The sequence below is a fragment of the Sesamum indicum genome, linkage group LG2 (genome assembly GCF_000512975.1).
Source record: "Sesamum indicum cultivar Zhongzhi No. 13 linkage group LG2, S_indicum_v1.0, whole genome shotgun sequence".
Taxonomy (NCBI): domain Eukaryota; kingdom Viridiplantae; phylum Streptophyta; class Magnoliopsida; order Lamiales; family Pedaliaceae; genus Sesamum; species Sesamum indicum.
Genome location: NC_026146.1, coordinates 7729535 through 7749443, shown reverse-complemented (window position 1 = coordinate 7749443; position 19909 = coordinate 7729535). Strand labels below are relative to the sequence as shown.

The window sequence follows — 19909 nt, the reverse complement described above, 5'->3', positions numbered from 1 at the left end:
GTATATACGACTTTAGGCAAAACTTTCGGACTCCACTCGTCCACCTCAAGCTCCGGTGTATTACATATGCTCGCCAAGTCCTTCTTTGCATTCAAATTATCCTTCATTTTTCCCTTTATATCCATGACGGTGTTGGAGATATTGTCAAACACATTCTTTTCAATGTACATGACATCAAGATTATGAGATGCGTGTCCCATTATGGAAGATCCTAGAAATTTTTTCTCTCCTACTTGTGGTTGGTACGTAGCCCGGTGGCAGTATCAACGATTTTTCAACTACAATACTAATCGCTGACAACTGATCACGAATCTCATATCCCCTAAGCCTCGGCTGTGTGATCTTCCTTTCCGCTCGATTTTTAGTGAAGGCTTTCTTTTCCTCTAGTAAATATGGCCCAGATGGAGAAACTGTGTGTGGCAGTCGAAATAGCATGCCTTCCTACCGTTCTGCAAATTAAATATCCGTGTGTTATCCATAGAAATTGGACAGCCCATAGCAGGTGTGGTACTCCGTTAGACGTCATTTCAAAAGTAGGTAGGTCGTTCAAGGTCCCAAGCCGCATAAATCATGATTTCTGATTCGTGAAATTGTTGAGCATCTATACACCCACATGCCACAATTGTAGTAACTCCTCAACCAACGCTCAAGGTATACATTGACCTGATGCTTCAAATTAGTCATCCGGGAAAAATAACATAGACAAACTTAGGTCCTTGCACTTTCAATGCAATTCAACTCAGGCTTCCCCAAGATCTTAGCTTTAAGTATTACATGTAGGACCTCCGTCACAAAGACAAAAGGATAGGGCAAAGAAGGGTCCCTTTGGCGCAGTTCCTTCGATGCTCAGATAAATTCATGTGCATTGTTGTTAATGCTGATAGAAAATGAAGCGATTGAAATGAATTCCTTGATTCACCCAATTAGTTTAGGTGGAAATCCATACGATCAAAAAAATAGTACAAAGGAAATCCCATTTGACACAATCATAGGCCTTCCTCAAGTCAACTTTTATGACAGAATGTGGCGACGTCGGCTTTTGATTGTATCCATGGAGCAACTCTTGAGCTAACAAAATATTGTGGCCCAATATAGTCAACTTTATTTGTTGATTTCTGCAGCAAAATGCTACTAATTTTTATATCTTAAATAATTTTGTATTTGAATGGGACTAATAAAAGAACGCTTAAACTAAAATCATTTACATCGTCACAATGGAAGTACTTAGTTGCCAATCACTAAACTATTAATAAATTTGTATCAACAAATAATTAGATTCTTTGGATAAGTATTAATAGTTGTGATAACCATTAAATCATTTAATAAATTTATTCCAATATCTGATTAGATCCTTTCATATTTATTATTAATAATTTATGTATTTATTTTAAGAATATATCAAATTAATTTCACTTAGCAAAATGGTACTCAGGTGAATGGTTTCCGTATTTCATAAATTTCTAGAAAATATTTTTAATAACTAATAAGATGTATATATTTCCAAATAGGTATTTCAATACATGCATCCTACGTGATATTTTTAATATACATATATAGGGAAAAATATTATTTTAGTCCGCTAAATACGCCTAATTTTAATTTTAATCCGATAATTATGTTCATTTTTGTTTAGGTCCAGTAACTTACGAAATTGCTTCCTTTTAGTCCTTTGTTAGATTTTCGAACAATTTTACCCCTATGAGTGCATGTGTACTAAAACTGCCTTTCAAAAGTTGCATAGGGGTAAAATTGTCCGAAAATCTGCCAAATGACTAAAAGTAAGCAATTTCGTAAGTTACTGGACCTAAACAAAAATGGACATAGTTATCAGACGAAAATTAAAATTAGACATACTTAGCGGATTAAAATAATACTTAACCCTACATATATATATATATGTAAATATAAAAATGCAGAAGTCAAAGTTCCAACGACAACTAGCCACTCTTCCATCACACTTTTTCCATCATACTTGCACAATATCTTTGGCCATAGATGACTATATTCCTCAACAATTACCACAGTTGGTCTAAATCTGGGAAAGCAGCTTCGCTGCCACAGGCCGAGCTCTGCAGTACGCCGTCAATGGCTCTGCTTTGGGCATCGACAATCCCAAGCCTTCAGTCATGTCAATTAATTCTTTCCCAACTCTTCCCCAATCGAAACACTGAATCATAGATGCCAGTCCGAACCCCACCATCCGCACGGCCAATGCCTCCCCGGGACAACCCCTCCTTCCTGAGCCAAACGGCATCAGTTTGAAGCCGTCCCGGTTCCCTTCCAGCCCTTCAAATCTCTCTGGCTTAAATTCTCTGGCATCCTCCCAGTTCTTGGGATCGTTGTGTATAGCCCACGCGTTCACTAGCAGCATAGTGCCTGCTGGAATGCGGTAAGCACCAACTGTGCATTGCTCTGAGGACTCATGAGGGACCAGCAATGGTCCTGCAGGATACAGACGTAACGTCTCGTTCACAATGCAACGTAGGTATGGGAGTTTGGCAATGTCTGATTCATCTATTAAACGGTCGTGTCCGATGTGATTGTCGATTTCGAGTTGTGCCTTCTTGAGGACATGTGGATGGTTGAGCAGAAGAGATAGCGCCCATTCCATTGTTCCGGCTGATGTATCTGTACCGGCTGTTAACAAAACCTAGGCATTTGTAAGGTGAAAATTGAGTTTTTCACTTGGTTTTTCAAATCAGTCCATCTCATATACACATTAATTTTCAGCTAAATATACCAAAAGTTCATTTTAGTCTGTCGCAATAATTATAATTTAATCTCATTTAATATGCTAGGAAGAAATTAATAATTTGGTATAAGGTCAGTAAATATGTGTGTTGTTATTAAACTTTAAGCTCATAAAATGTCAAGTCGGTATGTTATATCCAACTTATGTAGAAGTCCTTAAGTTCAATAAATATATTTTATGCATAAAAATGGATATTGATATTCTGTTAAAGGTAAGTAAAAATTTATGTGTTTATTTAATGTGAAGTTCAGTGATAATTTCATTTTTCGTATCTGAAGTATACTTCTCTTTTTTTAAGTTTTAGTATCCCAAGTTTCCAAATCATCAGACTTGGTACCCAAATTCTTTAATTTTTATCCACCTGAGTACCCTCTGTTAAGTTGACCGTTAAAACAAACGTTGGACTTAATTTTGGAGAAAAATTTAGGCTGAATCTTATCTATATAAGGGCTTGTTTGGCTACCCATTTATTCAACACACAAAAAAATTCTATTTTGATTCAATTTTATAATTTAGGACAATAATAAAATAATATATATTTTTAACCCAATTTCTATTAAAAATACTAATTCAAATTGTTATGGAAATACCATTTCAAATATTTCCTCCTAATTCAAATCATTATGGAAATAAAAATGCATGCTATGAGGAGTATGTAGAGATAATCGCATAGTAATAATTCAAGAAAATTAACATAGTCTTATGGTCAATCACTACTCGCATTGTTCGCGAATAGTAAACGGAGAAAAATAAAATAAGCCACTCAAAGGGTGTTAATTACTTTTGAGTCAAATAAATTTGCATATCCATAATTTGATATATTGTACCTTTATTAGTGCACAAAATATTTTTTTATAAAAATTGGATTAAATATGTACTTTTTAAATTATTGTCTTCAATTATGAAATTGAAATCGAAATGAATTAAAATAGAAATTTTTCGTATATTGAATAAAATGAAAGCCGAACATGTCTTACATAAATAAATTCCCGTCTAATTTTTCCTACAAAATTAGGCTGACTAAAACAATCAACTTAACGGAGGGTGCTCAGGTGGATCAAAATTAAAAACTTAGGGTATCAAGTCTGATAACTTGAAAACCTGTGGTACTAAAATTGAAAAAGAAGTATACTTTAGGTATGAGAATTGAAATAATCCCTGAAGTTTATAAATAATTTGATTAGGATAATTTTATTTTTCATACCCAAAGCATACCTCCTTTTCAATTTTAGTACCCCAGGTTTCCAAGTCATCAGACCTGGTAGCCAAAATTTTCAATTTTTATCCATCTGAGTAACTTCTATTAGGTTGACCGTTAAAACAAACAGTCAACCCAATTTCAGAGGAAAATTAGGCGGGATTTTGTCTATATGAGGTGCATATTTGGCTGCTATTTTATACAACGCATCAAAAATTTCTATTTTAATTCAATTTTAAATTTAAGACAATAATGTAAAAAAGAAAAACCAATTTCTATTAAAAAGTGAGAGAATGGATCTAATGAAACTAACTGTATTTTAGCTCGCGCATACAAAGAATCATTCTATCCTTTCGTCCCTCGCTGCCTTAAGGCATGCCTTTATCCCTGCTCCTAAGCCTTTACTCCACCACGAACAGCGGAGTAAGCTCTCACGGCGGTCGTTCTTTCTTAAAAAAGCATTTTTTTCCCTTTTTATGGCTATTCAAAGCATCGAGAAAATGCTAATTCAAATCATTATGGAAATATCAATTAAAATGAAATAAAAATGCATGCTAAATGTGAAATAATATAAAGATAATTGTCTAGTAATAATTTAAGAAAACTATCAAAGTCTTACGTTCAATCACCACTAGTATTGTTCGCGAAAAATAGATAGAGCAAAATTAAATAAGTCACTCAAAGAGTATCAATGTACTTTTGAATCAAATAAAATTGCATATATATATACTTTGATATATTATACAGTTGTTTGTGCACGAAATATAAAAAATACATTTGAAGTATTGTTTTTGGTTGAGAGAATTTTGTTTATAAATAAACTTTCTATTTCACTAGTCACAAGAAAATCAAAACAAATATTTGTTAAAATAATTAAAAGAAAAGTATGGAAAACTATAGCATAACCCTCGATAATAGAGTATGACAATATTTGCATTGTGGCCCAGCAAAAAGAAAAAAAAAAGTACCTTTTTTGGTAAAATTGGTAATTTTTGATAGAATTTGGATTGAAATGTATTTTTTTTAAATTATTGTCCTCAATTATGAAATTAAAATCGAAAAGAATTAAAATAATTTTTTTTTTTTGTGTTGAGTAAATTGGAAGCCTAACATGTCTTTATATAGACAAATTCCCACCTAATTTTTCCTTCAAAATTGGGTTGACTATTAGTTTTAACAGTTAAATTAACGGAGGGTACTCAAATGAAAGAAAATAAAAAATTTTGAGTACTAAATCTGATAATTTAAAAACTTAGAGTACTAAATCTGATAATTATGTCTATGTACCATTTTGCTAAAGCTCTCACGTCCAATGTGCAATTTATGCATCAAATAAATAAACATGTTACAAAATCTAAGAATATATTTCTCAAAAGTATTATTTTTCTTCTTGTAAATATATTTTCAGAAAGGTATTTTATCCGTACGAAATATTAAATCCTTCTTGAAAAATTATTTAGATGAAAATATTAATTTTTTCTATGCAAATTTATTTATAGGGACTAAATTGTTTTCAAAATATAAATGTGAGGAATCAAATTAATTTACAGCAAAACCTTCATAAATTAATAACGTCAGGACCACATAATTTTATTAACTTAAAGATATATTAATTAATCGCTTGATTAATAATTTATTAATTTAAAGATTTTATGTTCATGTACAATGTGACTAATTAAATATAATACGTTCCCCTAAAAAAACCAAAATTGATCGTATTATCTAGTTAAAAACTTAATGCAAGTTCATGTAATGTAAGAAAATCACCTACTACATAAAAAACATCAAACATTTTTAATTGAATTAGTCAACAAATCAGAATCAACCAACCATAATTAGTTGGTCCAAATAAAAATCAACCAACCATGACTTCACGTCTAACAAGTATTCAAAAATCTTGTTGAGGATGAAATTGAAGATGATACAATAGCTTTGTAACTAATTACGAGGAATGAAGCATTCATAGCGTAACAACTTTTCACAATTTTTGGTTGCAATATGAGAATGCAATACCGAAGCTTTTAAATGCAGTAAGCAATGTTAGAAATGGAAAAATGAAATACAACTAGATTTATATTTTAAGAAGAAGCAAACAATAATAAAATCATATTGTACTAAGTTATTCTAGTTATATTTATAATTTTATAAAATTATTAATTTATAATATTAAATGGACTATAAATTTATATAAGGGTCTTTCGCAGAATTATTATTTTATTAATTTATGAAAATTAATAATTTAGAACTTGAATTCAAATTGAGGTTGAAAAATTAGTATTTTAAAAAAATTATTAATTTATCGAGTATTAATTTATAATGATTATACGTGGATGTGGTAAAACTTTTGCAATGAAAATTAGAGAAATTTGACGTCAAAAGTTAGAGAAAATTCGTTGAGTTGGGCTTACCAGCATTAAGTTTCTTATGAGAGAATCTGTGTAATAATCGGGTTCTTTTGCCTGCAATGCCAACAGCATCTCAACCATAGTTTTCGTCTTCCCCTCCGCCACCACGTCACCGCCACCTTCCCCGTCGCCGCCGTAACTCTTGAACCTTCTCTTACACCCTTCAACCAGCTCCTGCATAAAAGCATCCCTCTTTCTCTGCACCTCCACCAGCCCTTTCTCCACGCCGCCCACTCCCAACCACCTAATCACCGGCAAGAAGTCCCCCATATTCGACGTGTTCACCCGAAAACTATCCTCAACAATTTCCCTAAATCGCTGCGCTTCCTCCACCTCCCCCACGTTCTCTCCGTAGTACCTTTTCCCGGCTATCATTCTCATCATCACGTTCATCGTCAGCTCGAAGAACACCGCCTTCATGTCAACCATACGCCGCTGCTCCGCAGCCCGATTCAGGGTCCGGACCGTTGACTTGACCTCCTCCACACGAATGCCGTGAAGCATCTGGAGCCTGTGCGTGGACAAAATCTCGATTGATGAAATCTTACGCAGGTTTCGCCAGTGATCACTGTAAGAAGCCCAGACCAAGGAAGTGTAGTTGTTGCCCAGATGTTTTCCAGCAAGCAAGTGCGGACGGTTGGCGAAGATGACATCATTTCTGGTCAAACACTCCTCGGCGGCGGAGGGGGAGGAGACGACGAGAACGCTGCGGCCGCCGAACTGGAGGAGGACGACGGGACCGTAGCGGTCGGAGATCTTGGCCAAGGAACGATAGAGGGGTTTCTTGAGGAGATAAAGGTGGCCAACAAAGGGTAGCTTCAGAGCGGGGGCGGGTGGAAGATTCCTAAGTTTGTGGAAGAAATGCTGAGTGAAGACGTAAAGGGCAAAGATGACGGGAAGATACACAAACCATGGAGCAGCCATTGTTGAGGAGAAATGTGGTTCAACTGTTTTGGCGTGAGGATCAGGTAAAGTTTTATAATGATTATATAATTAATCGGCCCAATAAATGTTTAGTTGACTTAATGGGATCTCATCACTTAATCAATGTACAACGTAGGGAAAACAAATAACATGGAGCTAGGTAAAAGAATAACAATTAATGTTTGTTGGCTAGATTAACTATTATGACGTGTGAATCTTTCGTATTACGAAAAGACATTTAAATAATTTTTAATATAATAAATTAAACTAATTAAAAGAATAAAATTTTAAATAATATTTAATAGTCCTAATATCTCTAGAACTGCATACAATAATAAAGTCACGCCCCAAAAGTATATTTTTGCTCTATTATGGACCTAATCGAAATTTTAAAAATAATTTTCAAAATGAAAACCTGATAACCATAGCAAGCCTCAATTATATGACTGATCCTCGACGTGGATCATTTAAAACCAAGGTCTTGGACAAATATTTTATAATTACTACCAAATGCATAACCATACGTCATAGTCATGTCTAGTCTAAGGACTTCATGCTTGGTGCATAAACAAATTAGACAAATATCGAATGAAAAATGCCTTAATGTTATAAATGTGAAATAAAAAGATTATTTTTACAAGGATATTACATTGTACTTCCTAGTTTATATCCTATCAACTAGTTGGCACACCGAACACTAACCTAACAGGAATTAAGATCCTATCAACTAGTTGCACACCGAACACTATCCTAACAGAATTTAAGAGTGTGATAGTTTTTATTGTTGGTTCAATATTTTACAATTTTTTTTCTTTTAGGAAAATTATTAAAAACAAAAAAGAATTTGGAGGAACATACCTCCCAATGGCCTCCAAACCATTTGAGGAGGAAATATGGATATGGGCAGTACGTGGGCGCAGAAAGGTGTGTTTCTGAAATGGGGTCAAAAGTCCATTTCACGTGCCCTTCTCGTCAGCCCAACGCCTTAGCTACACTACTTGTCGCAGGAAGTCTACTGGCCAGGAGTTGTAGGGTTTAGACAAATGGTGTAGACGCTGATGTAGCACCTGCGGATTCTCCGTTCGACGTCCGTGTTGGATAGTGCCGACCCTCCAGCTGCCTTAGTTATTCACCCAGCCGCCAACCTAGCCATAATTGCAGCCCAACCTTCTTATGACAATCAGGAGGTAATAAACGTTAGGCATTGTTTGCAACGGCAATATTCGTTGCATTGATAGAACATTCAATCACAACTATTTACGGTAGCACCATTTTGTCACAAAAACAAAAATACAAGGAAACCGCTTTTGCGACGAATACTTCCTTATAACTCAATTTGTTCATTTATAATATCACACAAAAGTACAGTAAAACCTCTATTAATAATAACCTTGGGAGCATGAAATTTTATTAATTTAGAAAGATATTAATTTATCAATAAATTAATATTTTATTAATTAAAAGAGAGACTTTTTAAATTCATCAAATTTAGTACATATGTATTGAAAATAAATGAATTCATATATGTTTCATTCACTATATTCATGCATCAATCAATTCTTTGGAACTAATTAAATATATTTATGTATAATATTAATTTATTGTATACAATTAACTATTATATTCATAGACGCATGTATCAATTCATTGAAATTACTTAAACATACATGTTTACATTAATTCGCTGCACTTAACTAACTATTATAGCCAATTAAATATATTCATACATGATGAATAAAATATATACTATATAAATCTCAATATAAAAATAAAATAATTCATAACACCCAACCATGTCTTCTCATCTAAAAGGCGTCGCAATATCATCCATGAATGATCAAATGCGCAAAGCATTACAGACTTCATATTTTAGCAAATTATTATATATTTATAATTATAATATTTATGAATTATTAATTTAGAGTTTTAATGGGACCTAATATTTATAAAGGAATTTTCTGAAAAATTATTATTTTATTATCTTATCGAATTTGATGATTTTTTACAAAGGCCCAAGTCGGGACCGGAGGATTTTATTATTTTAGAGAGTTTATTAATTTTTACTATATATATATATATAAATGAATATATAAAAACAGAAGTTCTAAACCGCCACTCTTCCGTATCATACTTCATGGTAGTTCTAACAAGAAATCAATTGTCTCACGCAGTGACCATGGGTAAGTATATTCCACAACATTGCACAGTTGCTCTAAATCTGGGAAAGAAGCTTGGCTGCCACAGGCCGAGATTTGCAGTACGCCAACAATGGCTCCGCTTTCGGCATTGATAATCCCAAACCTTCAGTCATGTCAATCAATTGAATAAGAGATCCCAATCCGAACCCCACCATCCGTACGGCCAATGCCTCCCCGGGACATCCCCTCCTTCCTGAGCCAAACGGCATCAGTTTGAACCCATCCCGGTTCCCTTCCACCCCTTCAAATCTCCCTGGATTGAATTCTCTAGCGTTCTCCCAATTCTTGGGATCGTTGTGTATAGCCCACGCATTCACCAGCAGCATAGTGCCTGCTGGAACCCGGTAGCCTCCAACAGTGCATTGCTCTGAGGACTCATGAGGGATCAGCAACGGGCCTGCAGGATACAAACGTAACGTTTCGTTCACAATGCAGCGTAGGTATGGGAGCTCGGCGATGTCTGTTTCGTCTATCAAACGGTCGTGTCCGATGTGATTGTCGATCTCGAGCTGTGCCTTCTTGAGGACATGTGGATGGTTGAGCAGAAGAGATAGCGCCCATTCCATTGTTCCGGCTGACGTATCTGTGCCAGCTATTAGCAAAACCTATGGCATTTATAATTTGAGAAACTGAGTTCTGAACAGCTTGTACTTGAAAAAATAAATTTGAAGTTTCGGAGTCTTGGTAACAAATTATTTGAATAATTTTAAATTTAAAAGATCGTAAATCCTTTCATTCTAAATTTAAACTATAAGTTATTGAATATCGATCAATTACAAATTCTTCTAATACAGCATTGTTCGAAATTTCCCAAATTCTCCCGTCAAATCCAAATTCATAGATTCAAGATTAGCATTAGGTCCCAGTGGATCCTTGACCTACAACAGATTGGATTTTCTGTTTTATTTAATATTGGCATGCATATAAACGAAATTATTTTTTAGATGAAACATAAGGTAAATTATAAAGAGCACTTTTACGATTAATTTGGCATAATTGTAAATATCTATTATTATTTGAAAAATAACTAATACCCCTTAATTTTAGCAATCTTCCAACAACTAGTCTGATCTGTTAATCTTTATTAGTTTTTCTTTATCTATTTCTACGATAAACTGATCAAAATACCTTTGTAAAGTATAAATTATAATTTTGAATATTTTTTTAGATTTTCTAATTTTTTTCTTAACTAAGTGAACAAGTTTTTCTTTTACGATTTTTCAATTTTTTCCATCCACCTCGACCATTTTATTTAAGAATTTTTTCTTTTACCCCTCTTATATATATTTTTGGAGAACATCTAATTATACATAAAGTTCATTTAAATCAAATGTTGTAATGATTTCTCAATAAATTTAGTGACAGTGAGAAAAGGGCAAGTGAACATCAGACCTCCTAAAAAGTCAATTATTTGAACTTCATATGTGATTTCTTTGACCAATCAATGATTTCCCATTCTTGCTACCCAATCACTCTCTTTTTCTTTTTTCTTCCTATAGACCACATTGTCCATAAATGATAAGAAACAGCCACCTTGGGTAAGATTAGGTTGAATTATGTGGACATAGCTTAAAATTAGATTTAATTGTATAATTTTTGTAAAATCATAGTTACCCTTTTTGATGTGCTATTAGTATACTAAATTTTAAAAATTATTATGTAAAATTTCGTCATTAAATAATAATTATACTGATTGTAAATACAATTACGATTTTAAGAATATACTTGTAATTATATAAATAAGAGAAAATCACTAAAAACTGCAATCTTAGTCATGGTTAAAAACAAAATAGTCGTAGTAAATAGTAATTGACCACAGCCATATAACGATTGTTCGCCGTGGTATCAGCTAGGGTGGCTAAACATTTGTCATGGCTAAAAGCCATGGAAAATAACTTTTTCTTGGTAGAAAATTTATATTTTTGCATCAATCCTATTTAACCGTGGTCAATAAAAATTATTTACCATGGTTCGTAATCCATACCTATTAAAATTATAGCAATAATTATTTTTTTTAATGACAGTATTTAATTATATAATTAAATTTAATTTTAAAAAATGTAGATATAATATATCTAAAAATTTTCGTCAGCAACTTGTTATTGAAAACAAAATCTTATTAATTTCTAAGGTTTATAATAGATTAATTATAGTTCGTAGACAGAATTCTTTAATTTTGTACATGATAAAATCTAATTTGATATAAATAACTCAGGAATGTTAGGATCAACATTCATTTGGTTCAACCAATCAGCAGCCAATGTTTTAAAATACAGTTCGGATCAGTCCATCGGATTGGTTGAACCATCATCTGCTCCATAAATGGTCTGGTTCAGTTCATATAGTATCGTCTATGTTTAATAGTTATGGACTAAAAAATCGTAATAAATACCTATTATTGGCCATAATTAAATAATTTTAATGCACAAATTTAATTTATCCACACTGATCATGTGGTCCATTAATGGTCTAGTCCAATCCACAAAACACAACTAGCCTTACACTAGAGAGAAATTTATTATTGCCTACGTTTTTTATAGTTATGGAATTAAAATTTCGGTAATAACTATTATTAATCATTGTAAAATAATACTGATGCAAAATCTTGGTTTATCCACCTTGAAAAAATGTTTTTGACATGGCTAAGTTGTAGTCACACTCGTAAGAGCCACGACCAACAACAGTTCTGTGGCTGTGGTCATTGGTTGTTTACTACAACTATTTATTTTTTACTGTGACAATTAACCATAGTTAAATGTTATATTTCTTCTAGTATCAAAATTATTGTGTTTTCTTTAAAATTGCTTGAACCTTCGATTGAATCAATGACCTAATTGATCTGATCCCAAATCAAGTGACCGACCGATTTATGGACTTTTTTTTTAAATATTTAAAAATTAATACAATTTGAAATTGAACCCATGATATTTTGTATGAAAATTGTGACGAATACCAATAGACCAACACCCACATTAAAATAATTATTTTAATTATATATTAATAAATGAACAAACTCATTAAGCCCATAATCTATTTAAGTGTTATCTCCAATATTAAATCATAATAAATAAAATAAGATTTATAAATTATTTTAAGAATAGGGGATGCTCACTATTTATTGGTAATAAAATTTAATTATGATGATAATATGTAGTTTGTTTTTTAAGCAATTCTTCTACTTTTATTCTTGACCTAAAAACTTTATTATCTTGATTTTACTATCAGATTTTAAGATACTTTTAATTCCTAAAATTAACTAAAAAATTTAATTTAATGTTTTTGTATGTTTTATTATTTTAATATACTTTATATATTAATTTCACTACAAAGAAAAAGTTTTATTGGGACTGCTGACATTTATCCTAAAACTCGTCCCTAACTAAGACGGTTTTGGAACGACTTCAGACGGAACGCCGTGCTCTAGTACTCACTGGTTCGATCATGGTTCACCCGATGATTGAACTAGTGACTGTAGACCCGATCAATTTTTCAATTCGATCAATGGTTTGGGTTTTCAAACATTAATAGCAACACGACTCTCATTCTAAGAGAAGTTCAACGTTCTAATAGAAGTTTTCTCTAAGTGTCTATCCAGAAATTCTAATTCAGATCAGGTTTGGTTGAATTTGAATCAATTATACAACAAGTGTAGTATTTTGTGACTGATATACAATTTCGAAAAAATAACTAATCACTTAGCAAATATATCATACTTGCTTTTTAATTAGTTTGATTCAATCAAACTTGATTTAGGTAAGAATTTTCGGTACAGATCCTTCAATTAAGGGAGATCAAATCTAGGTTTTGTTTGCCTCAATGTTTTGTGTTATTTACCCTTCTTCATTAATTACTTTTGGAATTAAAGTAAATCAAAACCATGTTTTTCATGAAGAAAACATTTTGTTACTTTTAATCCCATCACAATTATTTTCATTTAATTAACCTACTTACCTATTATTTTTAATTTCCAATTTAATCTTAAAAATGAGGCCAGGTTTCATCATAATCAATTTATAAGAATTAATTATTTCATAATCAATTATTCATCCGACCAAACTAAGCCTAAACCCAAAAATTACACTTTATCTGGGTAAAGAATTTTTAGTAAAGAAAGTGAAAAGAACCCCAAAACTGATTAAGAGTGTCTTAGGCTAAATTTATATAAAAGATTTTATACGGTAAATTACATTTTTGGTCCCGTAAGTAGATTTGTTTTCAATTTTAGTCCCACACTCAAGCCAATTCGCACATTTACGTGTGGAACTAAAATTGGAAACATGTCTACTTATGATACCGAAATTGAAAACAAGTACACTTATGAGATAAAAAATATAATTTACCTTTATTTTGATTGTATTGACTAACGGAGAGAACAGTTGATGTTGTCAATTAGACGAAAATTCCTCAATACTCCTCAAATTAAAAAAAAAAACCCCACATATGGGACTCAATGTGCTAATTAGCCTGAGTGTAGGACCAAAATTAAAAACAGATCCATTTATGGGACCAAAAAAATATAATTTACCCGTTTTTATACATCTTGTAAAATATTTTATACAATGAATAAGATATTAAATATTGTTTCATTAATAATTTTTTGAGTTTTTGAATAAAATGAGATTATAGCATTTACAAATATTAATAACTATATATTAATAATAAATAAAAAAATTGAATAAAATTTGTTAACTTAAAAAGTTCCTTCTCTATCCAAATTAATTTGTAAACTTTTGAAATCTTATTTTCAAAACTTTACCAAAGATGAAAAGGGCAAAAATAGAAAGCGTGAATCAGTGGAGTCGAGCAACTTACCAGCATTAAGCTTCTTATGATCGCATCTGTGTAATACTCGGGTTCTTTTGCCTGCAATCTCAACAGCATCTCAATCATGGTTTTCGTCTTCCCTTCCGCCACCACGTCCCCGTCGCCGCCGCCGCCGCCGTAACTCTTCAACCTTCTCTTACACCCTTCAACCAGTTCCTGCATAAAAGCATCCCTCTTCCTCTGCAGCTCCACCAGCCCTTTCTCCACGCCGCCCACTTCCAACCACCGAATCACCGGCAAGAAGTCCCCCATATTCGACGTGCCCAGCCGCAAAGTATCCTTAACAATTTCCTTAAACTGCCGGGCCTCCTCCACCTCCTCCACGTTCTCGCCGTAGTAACTTTTCCCGGCGATCATTCTCATGATCACGTTCATCGTCAGCTCGAAAAAAGCCGTCTTCATGTCAACCACCCGCCGCTGCTCCGAAGCCCGATTCAGGGCCCGGATCGTGGACTTCACCTCGTCCACACGAATCCAATGAAGCATCTGGAGCCTGTGCGTGGACAAAATCTCGATTGATGAAATCTTACGCAGGTTTCGCCAGTGATCTCCGTAAGAGGTCCAGGCCAAGGAAGTGTAGTTGTAGCCCAGATGCTTCCCTGCGAGCAAGTGCGGGCGGTTGGCGAATATGACATCATTTTTCGTCAAGCACTCCTCGGCGGCGGAGGGGGAGGAGACAACCAGGACGCGGCGGGAGCCGAACTGGAGGAGGACTACAGGACCGTAGCGGCCGGAGATCTTGGCCAAGGAACGATAGAGGGGTTTCTTGAGGAGGTAAAGGTGGCCGATAAAGGGCAGATTTAGAAAGGGAGCGGGTGGCAGATTTCTAAGTTTGTGGAAGAAATGCTGAGTGAAGATGTAAAGGGCAAATATGAGTGGAATATACAGAAACCATGGAGCAGCCATTGTTGAGGAGAAATTAGGTATGGTTTTTGGGGTGAGATTGTGTTATAGTGTTTGTATATTGATTGCAGTTGGCCCAACATATAAATGCTGCTGCTTTGGTTTAAAATATATGTATATAGGTGACTACCGAGACGTGTTTGGTGGAAATTCTTTGACAAATTGGTAATATTTGTGGAAATAGGAAGGTTCTTCTTTTTTATTTTTAAGTATACTATTATAAAAGAAAAACTCTTTGATCCTATCAATTTTAGATAGTCAAATTTACTCATCATTCCATTTTTTCCCTTTGAAAATATTTGGTCAAATTAGTAATTTCAATATTTTTTAATAATTTTGAAATTATTTATTTTCCTTTTAACTACTCACTACCCCACATTTCTCTCTTACCTTACTTCTCCATTTATAATTTATTCTTTTGATAATTTTGTATCTTATTATCTCACGCCAAGGTTCTTTTTATTTTTTATTTTGGGTAAATGTAAGTTTCATTAATAAAACAAGATCGTACAGTACAACAGTGCTCAACTGGTGGTTTCTCCCTCGACAGGCCAAGGGATACGCCATAATCTATTAACGCACATAAACTAACAGAACGAGATAAATTAACACTGATAATCCTCTGTCTAATATCTTCCACAATAATGGTGGCTATTATATTCGGTGGTCGTTCCGTATGCTCAAAGTGTCTCAAATTTCGTTCCCTCCAAATGTGGTAAATGCAAGCAGCCAGGAGTGCACGATAAGCCAAGTTAATCATATGTTTTCCTCTCCATTTCCTTGCAGCCCACTTAACGTTCCGTGACCACTCTTTATTAGGCCATTCAAACCGAACAATCCGCCGAATCGCTGTCAGGCAGCATCTGGCATAATAGCATCGAAAGAATAGATGAGTATGTGTCTCCATTGCACCCTCATCACATAATATACAGGTGCCTAAGTATGATAGCCATGGTTTATCAGTTGTGGATAATTTTCCCAAAATCGCAAGCCATAAGATGAAATTATGCTTGGGGATCTTCAGAGAACCCGAGAGTAGTGAAAACCAACCTAACTTGAGTCCCGGTGGGTCCAATAGCCTGTAAAGAGATGCAACTGTAGGTCGTCCCGTCTCAAATCGCCAAATAATGTGATCTATCTCGCCATGAATTATTGGCAATGCATCCAAAATCTCCAAGCACTCAATGTCCATAACGAGAGGCCAATGTCATATTGCCCCTCTATAATAACACTGCTAAGCTTGTCCGTCATCTGAAGCCCAAACATACATGGACCTTGTGGGAATCTTTCAATAAGGGGACCAAGGTGATGTCATGGATCATGCCACAGATAAAATGAATTCCCATCACCAATCTGATAGTCTACCATCGATCAAAGCAAGGGGCATAGACGAAGGAGTTTCCTCCAGCCCCACGAACCACCATTGTCAATGACCGTCCATATATATTTATCACGTAGCCGCCCGTTATATAACCATTCTACCCACTTTGATGTTCTATCACATCGAATAACACCACACAGCTTCTTGCTCATCAAGGCATGGTTTAAAGTAGCGATATCCCGTAGGCCTTGACCTTGCTCCGACGCCGGCCTACAGACATCTCTCCATGCTACTTTGGCATATCCACTGGTTCCTGTGCCCTTCCACAGAAAAGCTCTCAGACGCTTCTCAATCTCCCTTATAACACCTCTAGGTAGGATGAATGCAAAAGCCCAATATATACTTAACGCCATAAGGACAGATTTAATAATCTATACCCTCCCAGCATACGATAATCTCATTCCTTCCCAACCTTTAATGCGTCGATCAATTTTCAATAATAAAGGCTGGCAGTCTGTTAACGATAATCTAGAGGAAAGTAGAGGAAGTCTCAAGTACCTCATCGGAAGATGCCCTTCCTGGAATCCGAGCATATCTAACAGCTGCTCCCGTATCGCTTGTGCAGATCGAGAGATGATAAGATGACTTTTATGCACATTAAGCCGAAGACCTGACCAGGAGGCGAATAGGTCCAACCTCTGCTTAAAGACCCCTTTAGAGTCCATATCAGCTTTGCAGAACAGCAACAGATCATCTGCAAATCCAAGCTGAAATAATCGAGAAGGCTCACATTTCCAATGAAAAAAAAATTCATGTCCTGATCAATCATCTGCAGAAGAATCAAATGAAGAACCTCCATTACGAGCACGAACAGATATGGTGATAAAGGGTCCCCCTGCCGTAGCCCTCTCGATCCAGTAAAAAAACCATGAGGTTTTCCATTCAGCCCGCCGGAAAACGAGGGTGTCGTGACACACTCCTCTATCCACCTAATGAACGTAGTCGGAAATCCAAACAGGTTTAACACTGCAAGTAGAAAATCCCATTCTACCGTGTCATAAGCTTTTCGGATATCCACTTTCAGTGCACATCTACGAGGTAGGCGCGCCTGATTATAGTCTGTAAATAGTTCTTGTGCTAACAGTATATTGTCTCCAATACTACGACTAGGAATAAAGGCAGCCTGACAAGGGCTTATCAACTTATCCAACACCCTACTCAACTTTTGCACAATAAGTTTGGCAATAATCTTATATAAAACATTACAACACGAAATAGAGCGAAAATCTGTGATCATCATAGGGGTATGTACCTTAGGGATAAGTGCCAAAAGTGTGGTGTTGATTTGCTTCAGTAGTTTTCCCGTGTTAAAGAACTCCAAGATTGCCTTCGTAACCTCTGGACCCACGATTGACTAAGCAGCTTTATAAAACCCCGATGAGAACCCATCCGGTCCAGGTGCTTTATCTTCAGCAATGTCAAACACTGCCTGTTTGACGTCAACTGCAGTGACTGGTGTAAGGAGCTGAAGCCCTTCCTCCTCATTGAGGACATGTCTAGCCCATGGCCTCAAATACCGGATTTCTATCACCTGCCTCCGTCTTTCTCCGCCTAATAAAGCCTGATAGAAGGAGACAAACTCATGAATAACCGCTTCTGGCTCTGAGTAGGTGGTCCCGTGTTCATCATTTATTTGCAAGATTCTCCGAGTGGCACGTCGCTGAGCTATCTTGCAAAAGAAGACTCGTGAGCATTGATCCCCATCCTTCATCCATTGCATCTTTGCTTGCTGCTGTAACATGATTTGTTCCATTTTTACCGCCTTGGCGTATACCAAACGGCAACAGTATTCCAGGAGTAGAAAGAGGTAGTTTTGTCTATCCGAGCTAACCAAGATCTGTGTTTCCTCAAGGAATCCTTTAGCCAGTCATACATTCTCCGTAAGATCTCCTTTATTGCGCCTTTGCTATCGGAATACTGGTTTTAAAGCTTTTAGTTTTTGCATAATCGCGTACATAGGCACTCCAATAATGTCGTGTTTCCATGCATTTTTCACACTAGGAATAAAATCTGGTGAAAGAGTAAGGTAATTATCAAATCTGAACATACCTCCCAGTTGTTATTGTCGATCCCCACAAAGCACCAGTGGTGAATGATCCGAGGTGCGTGGGGTGAGGCTTGAATAGTATGAGTTAGGGAAACACTCAAGCCATATGTCATTTATGAGCATACGATCCAAACGCTTCCATAAACTTCGTGAATTCGAACTTCGGTTACGCCACGTGTATCATTCACCCTGCATGGGCATTTGTAGCAATCCCGTATCCTGTATGCATGCATTAAATTCATCCATTGCCGAGATATCACCAAAATTAACACACACCTCATTGAGGTCACGAACAGCATTAAAATCTCCTCCTACTATCCACGGGTCATCCACACATTGACCTGCAAGCACCCCCAGTGATCGCCCTAACTCACGCTGCTCAGCAATTTCAGTGGCACCATACATAACACTAATAATCACATCCGTATGCAGTGCTCTAATAGTTACACGACAGTGTACAAATTGATCACCTAACTCAATCACATTAACATCAGGAATAGTGTCATCCCATGCAATTCATATACGATTTCCAACCGACACAGGATCAACAAACCACTTCCATTGAGGCAGTAGGAAAGATTGTATACGAGCAATATTAGTAATTTGTAGACGCATTTCAAGAAGGCCAATAAATTGTAACCTGAACTCAACTACTACGTCTTTTAGTGCCAGCTGATGGTCCCTTTTGTTCAGACCATGCACGTTCCACACAACAGCGTTTAACATGATCACCCCTGGCGGGGCTGCTTATTTTAGGACCCCGAATGGTATCATCTGCATCATTAAGGGAGTTAAATGCACCAAAAGTGTTAAAGATGACTAACTCCTTACCCTTGTACCTTCCTTTGTTGATTCCTTGTGCGACAGGGGTACTCGGAGTCTCAGATACGATAGGCTGCTGATTAATATCTCCACATGAGTTATTCTTGTCTTCCTCCACAACCTTACTCGATTCAGCTATGGGTGGCTGCACTCGTGCCTTCTGTCCATAAACATTGACTGGCGGTTTCGGTACTTTCATGGAAGGGCAATCCTTCGTGGCATGTCCGAGGCTCATGCAAGTGGTGCATTTAAGGGGCAGCCACTCGTATTCTACGTCAACCTTGCATGCAATTTCTCCACCTTCTTCTGTTGATGACATAATAACCAAATGCTTCGGGAGTTTGGCATTGATGTCAAGCATGACATATACACGAGCGAAATCTAGTCTCGTGCATGCGCGTGTGATCACATCCGGATAAAGAGGTCGTCCAATGCCACTTGCCACTGTACTCAAG

At 35.6% G+C, this 19909-nt stretch overlaps 2 protein-coding genes across 2 annotated transcripts; both read right to left on the bottom strand.

Annotated features, from left to right (window-relative positions):
• Positions 1819–7324, bottom strand: LOC105155574 (isoflavone 3'-hydroxylase-like). The gene is made up of 2 exons (XM_011071464.2): positions 6359–7324; positions 1819–2650 (listed from the first exon to the last, which is right to left on the bottom strand). The coding sequence occupies exons 1-2, from the start codon at positions 7277–7279 to the stop codon at positions 2030–2032; spliced, it is 1542 nt and encodes a 513-aa protein (XP_011069766.1). The 5' UTR covers positions 7280–7324; the 3' UTR covers positions 1819–2029.
• Positions 9379–15297, bottom strand: LOC110011245 (isoflavone 2'-hydroxylase-like). Its single transcript, XM_011071463.2, has 2 exons — positions 14290–15297; positions 9379–10082 (listed from the first exon to the last, which is right to left on the bottom strand). The coding sequence occupies exons 1-2, from the start codon at positions 15205–15207 to the stop codon at positions 9492–9494; spliced, it is 1509 nt and encodes a 502-aa protein (XP_011069765.1). The 5' UTR covers positions 15208–15297; the 3' UTR covers positions 9379–9491.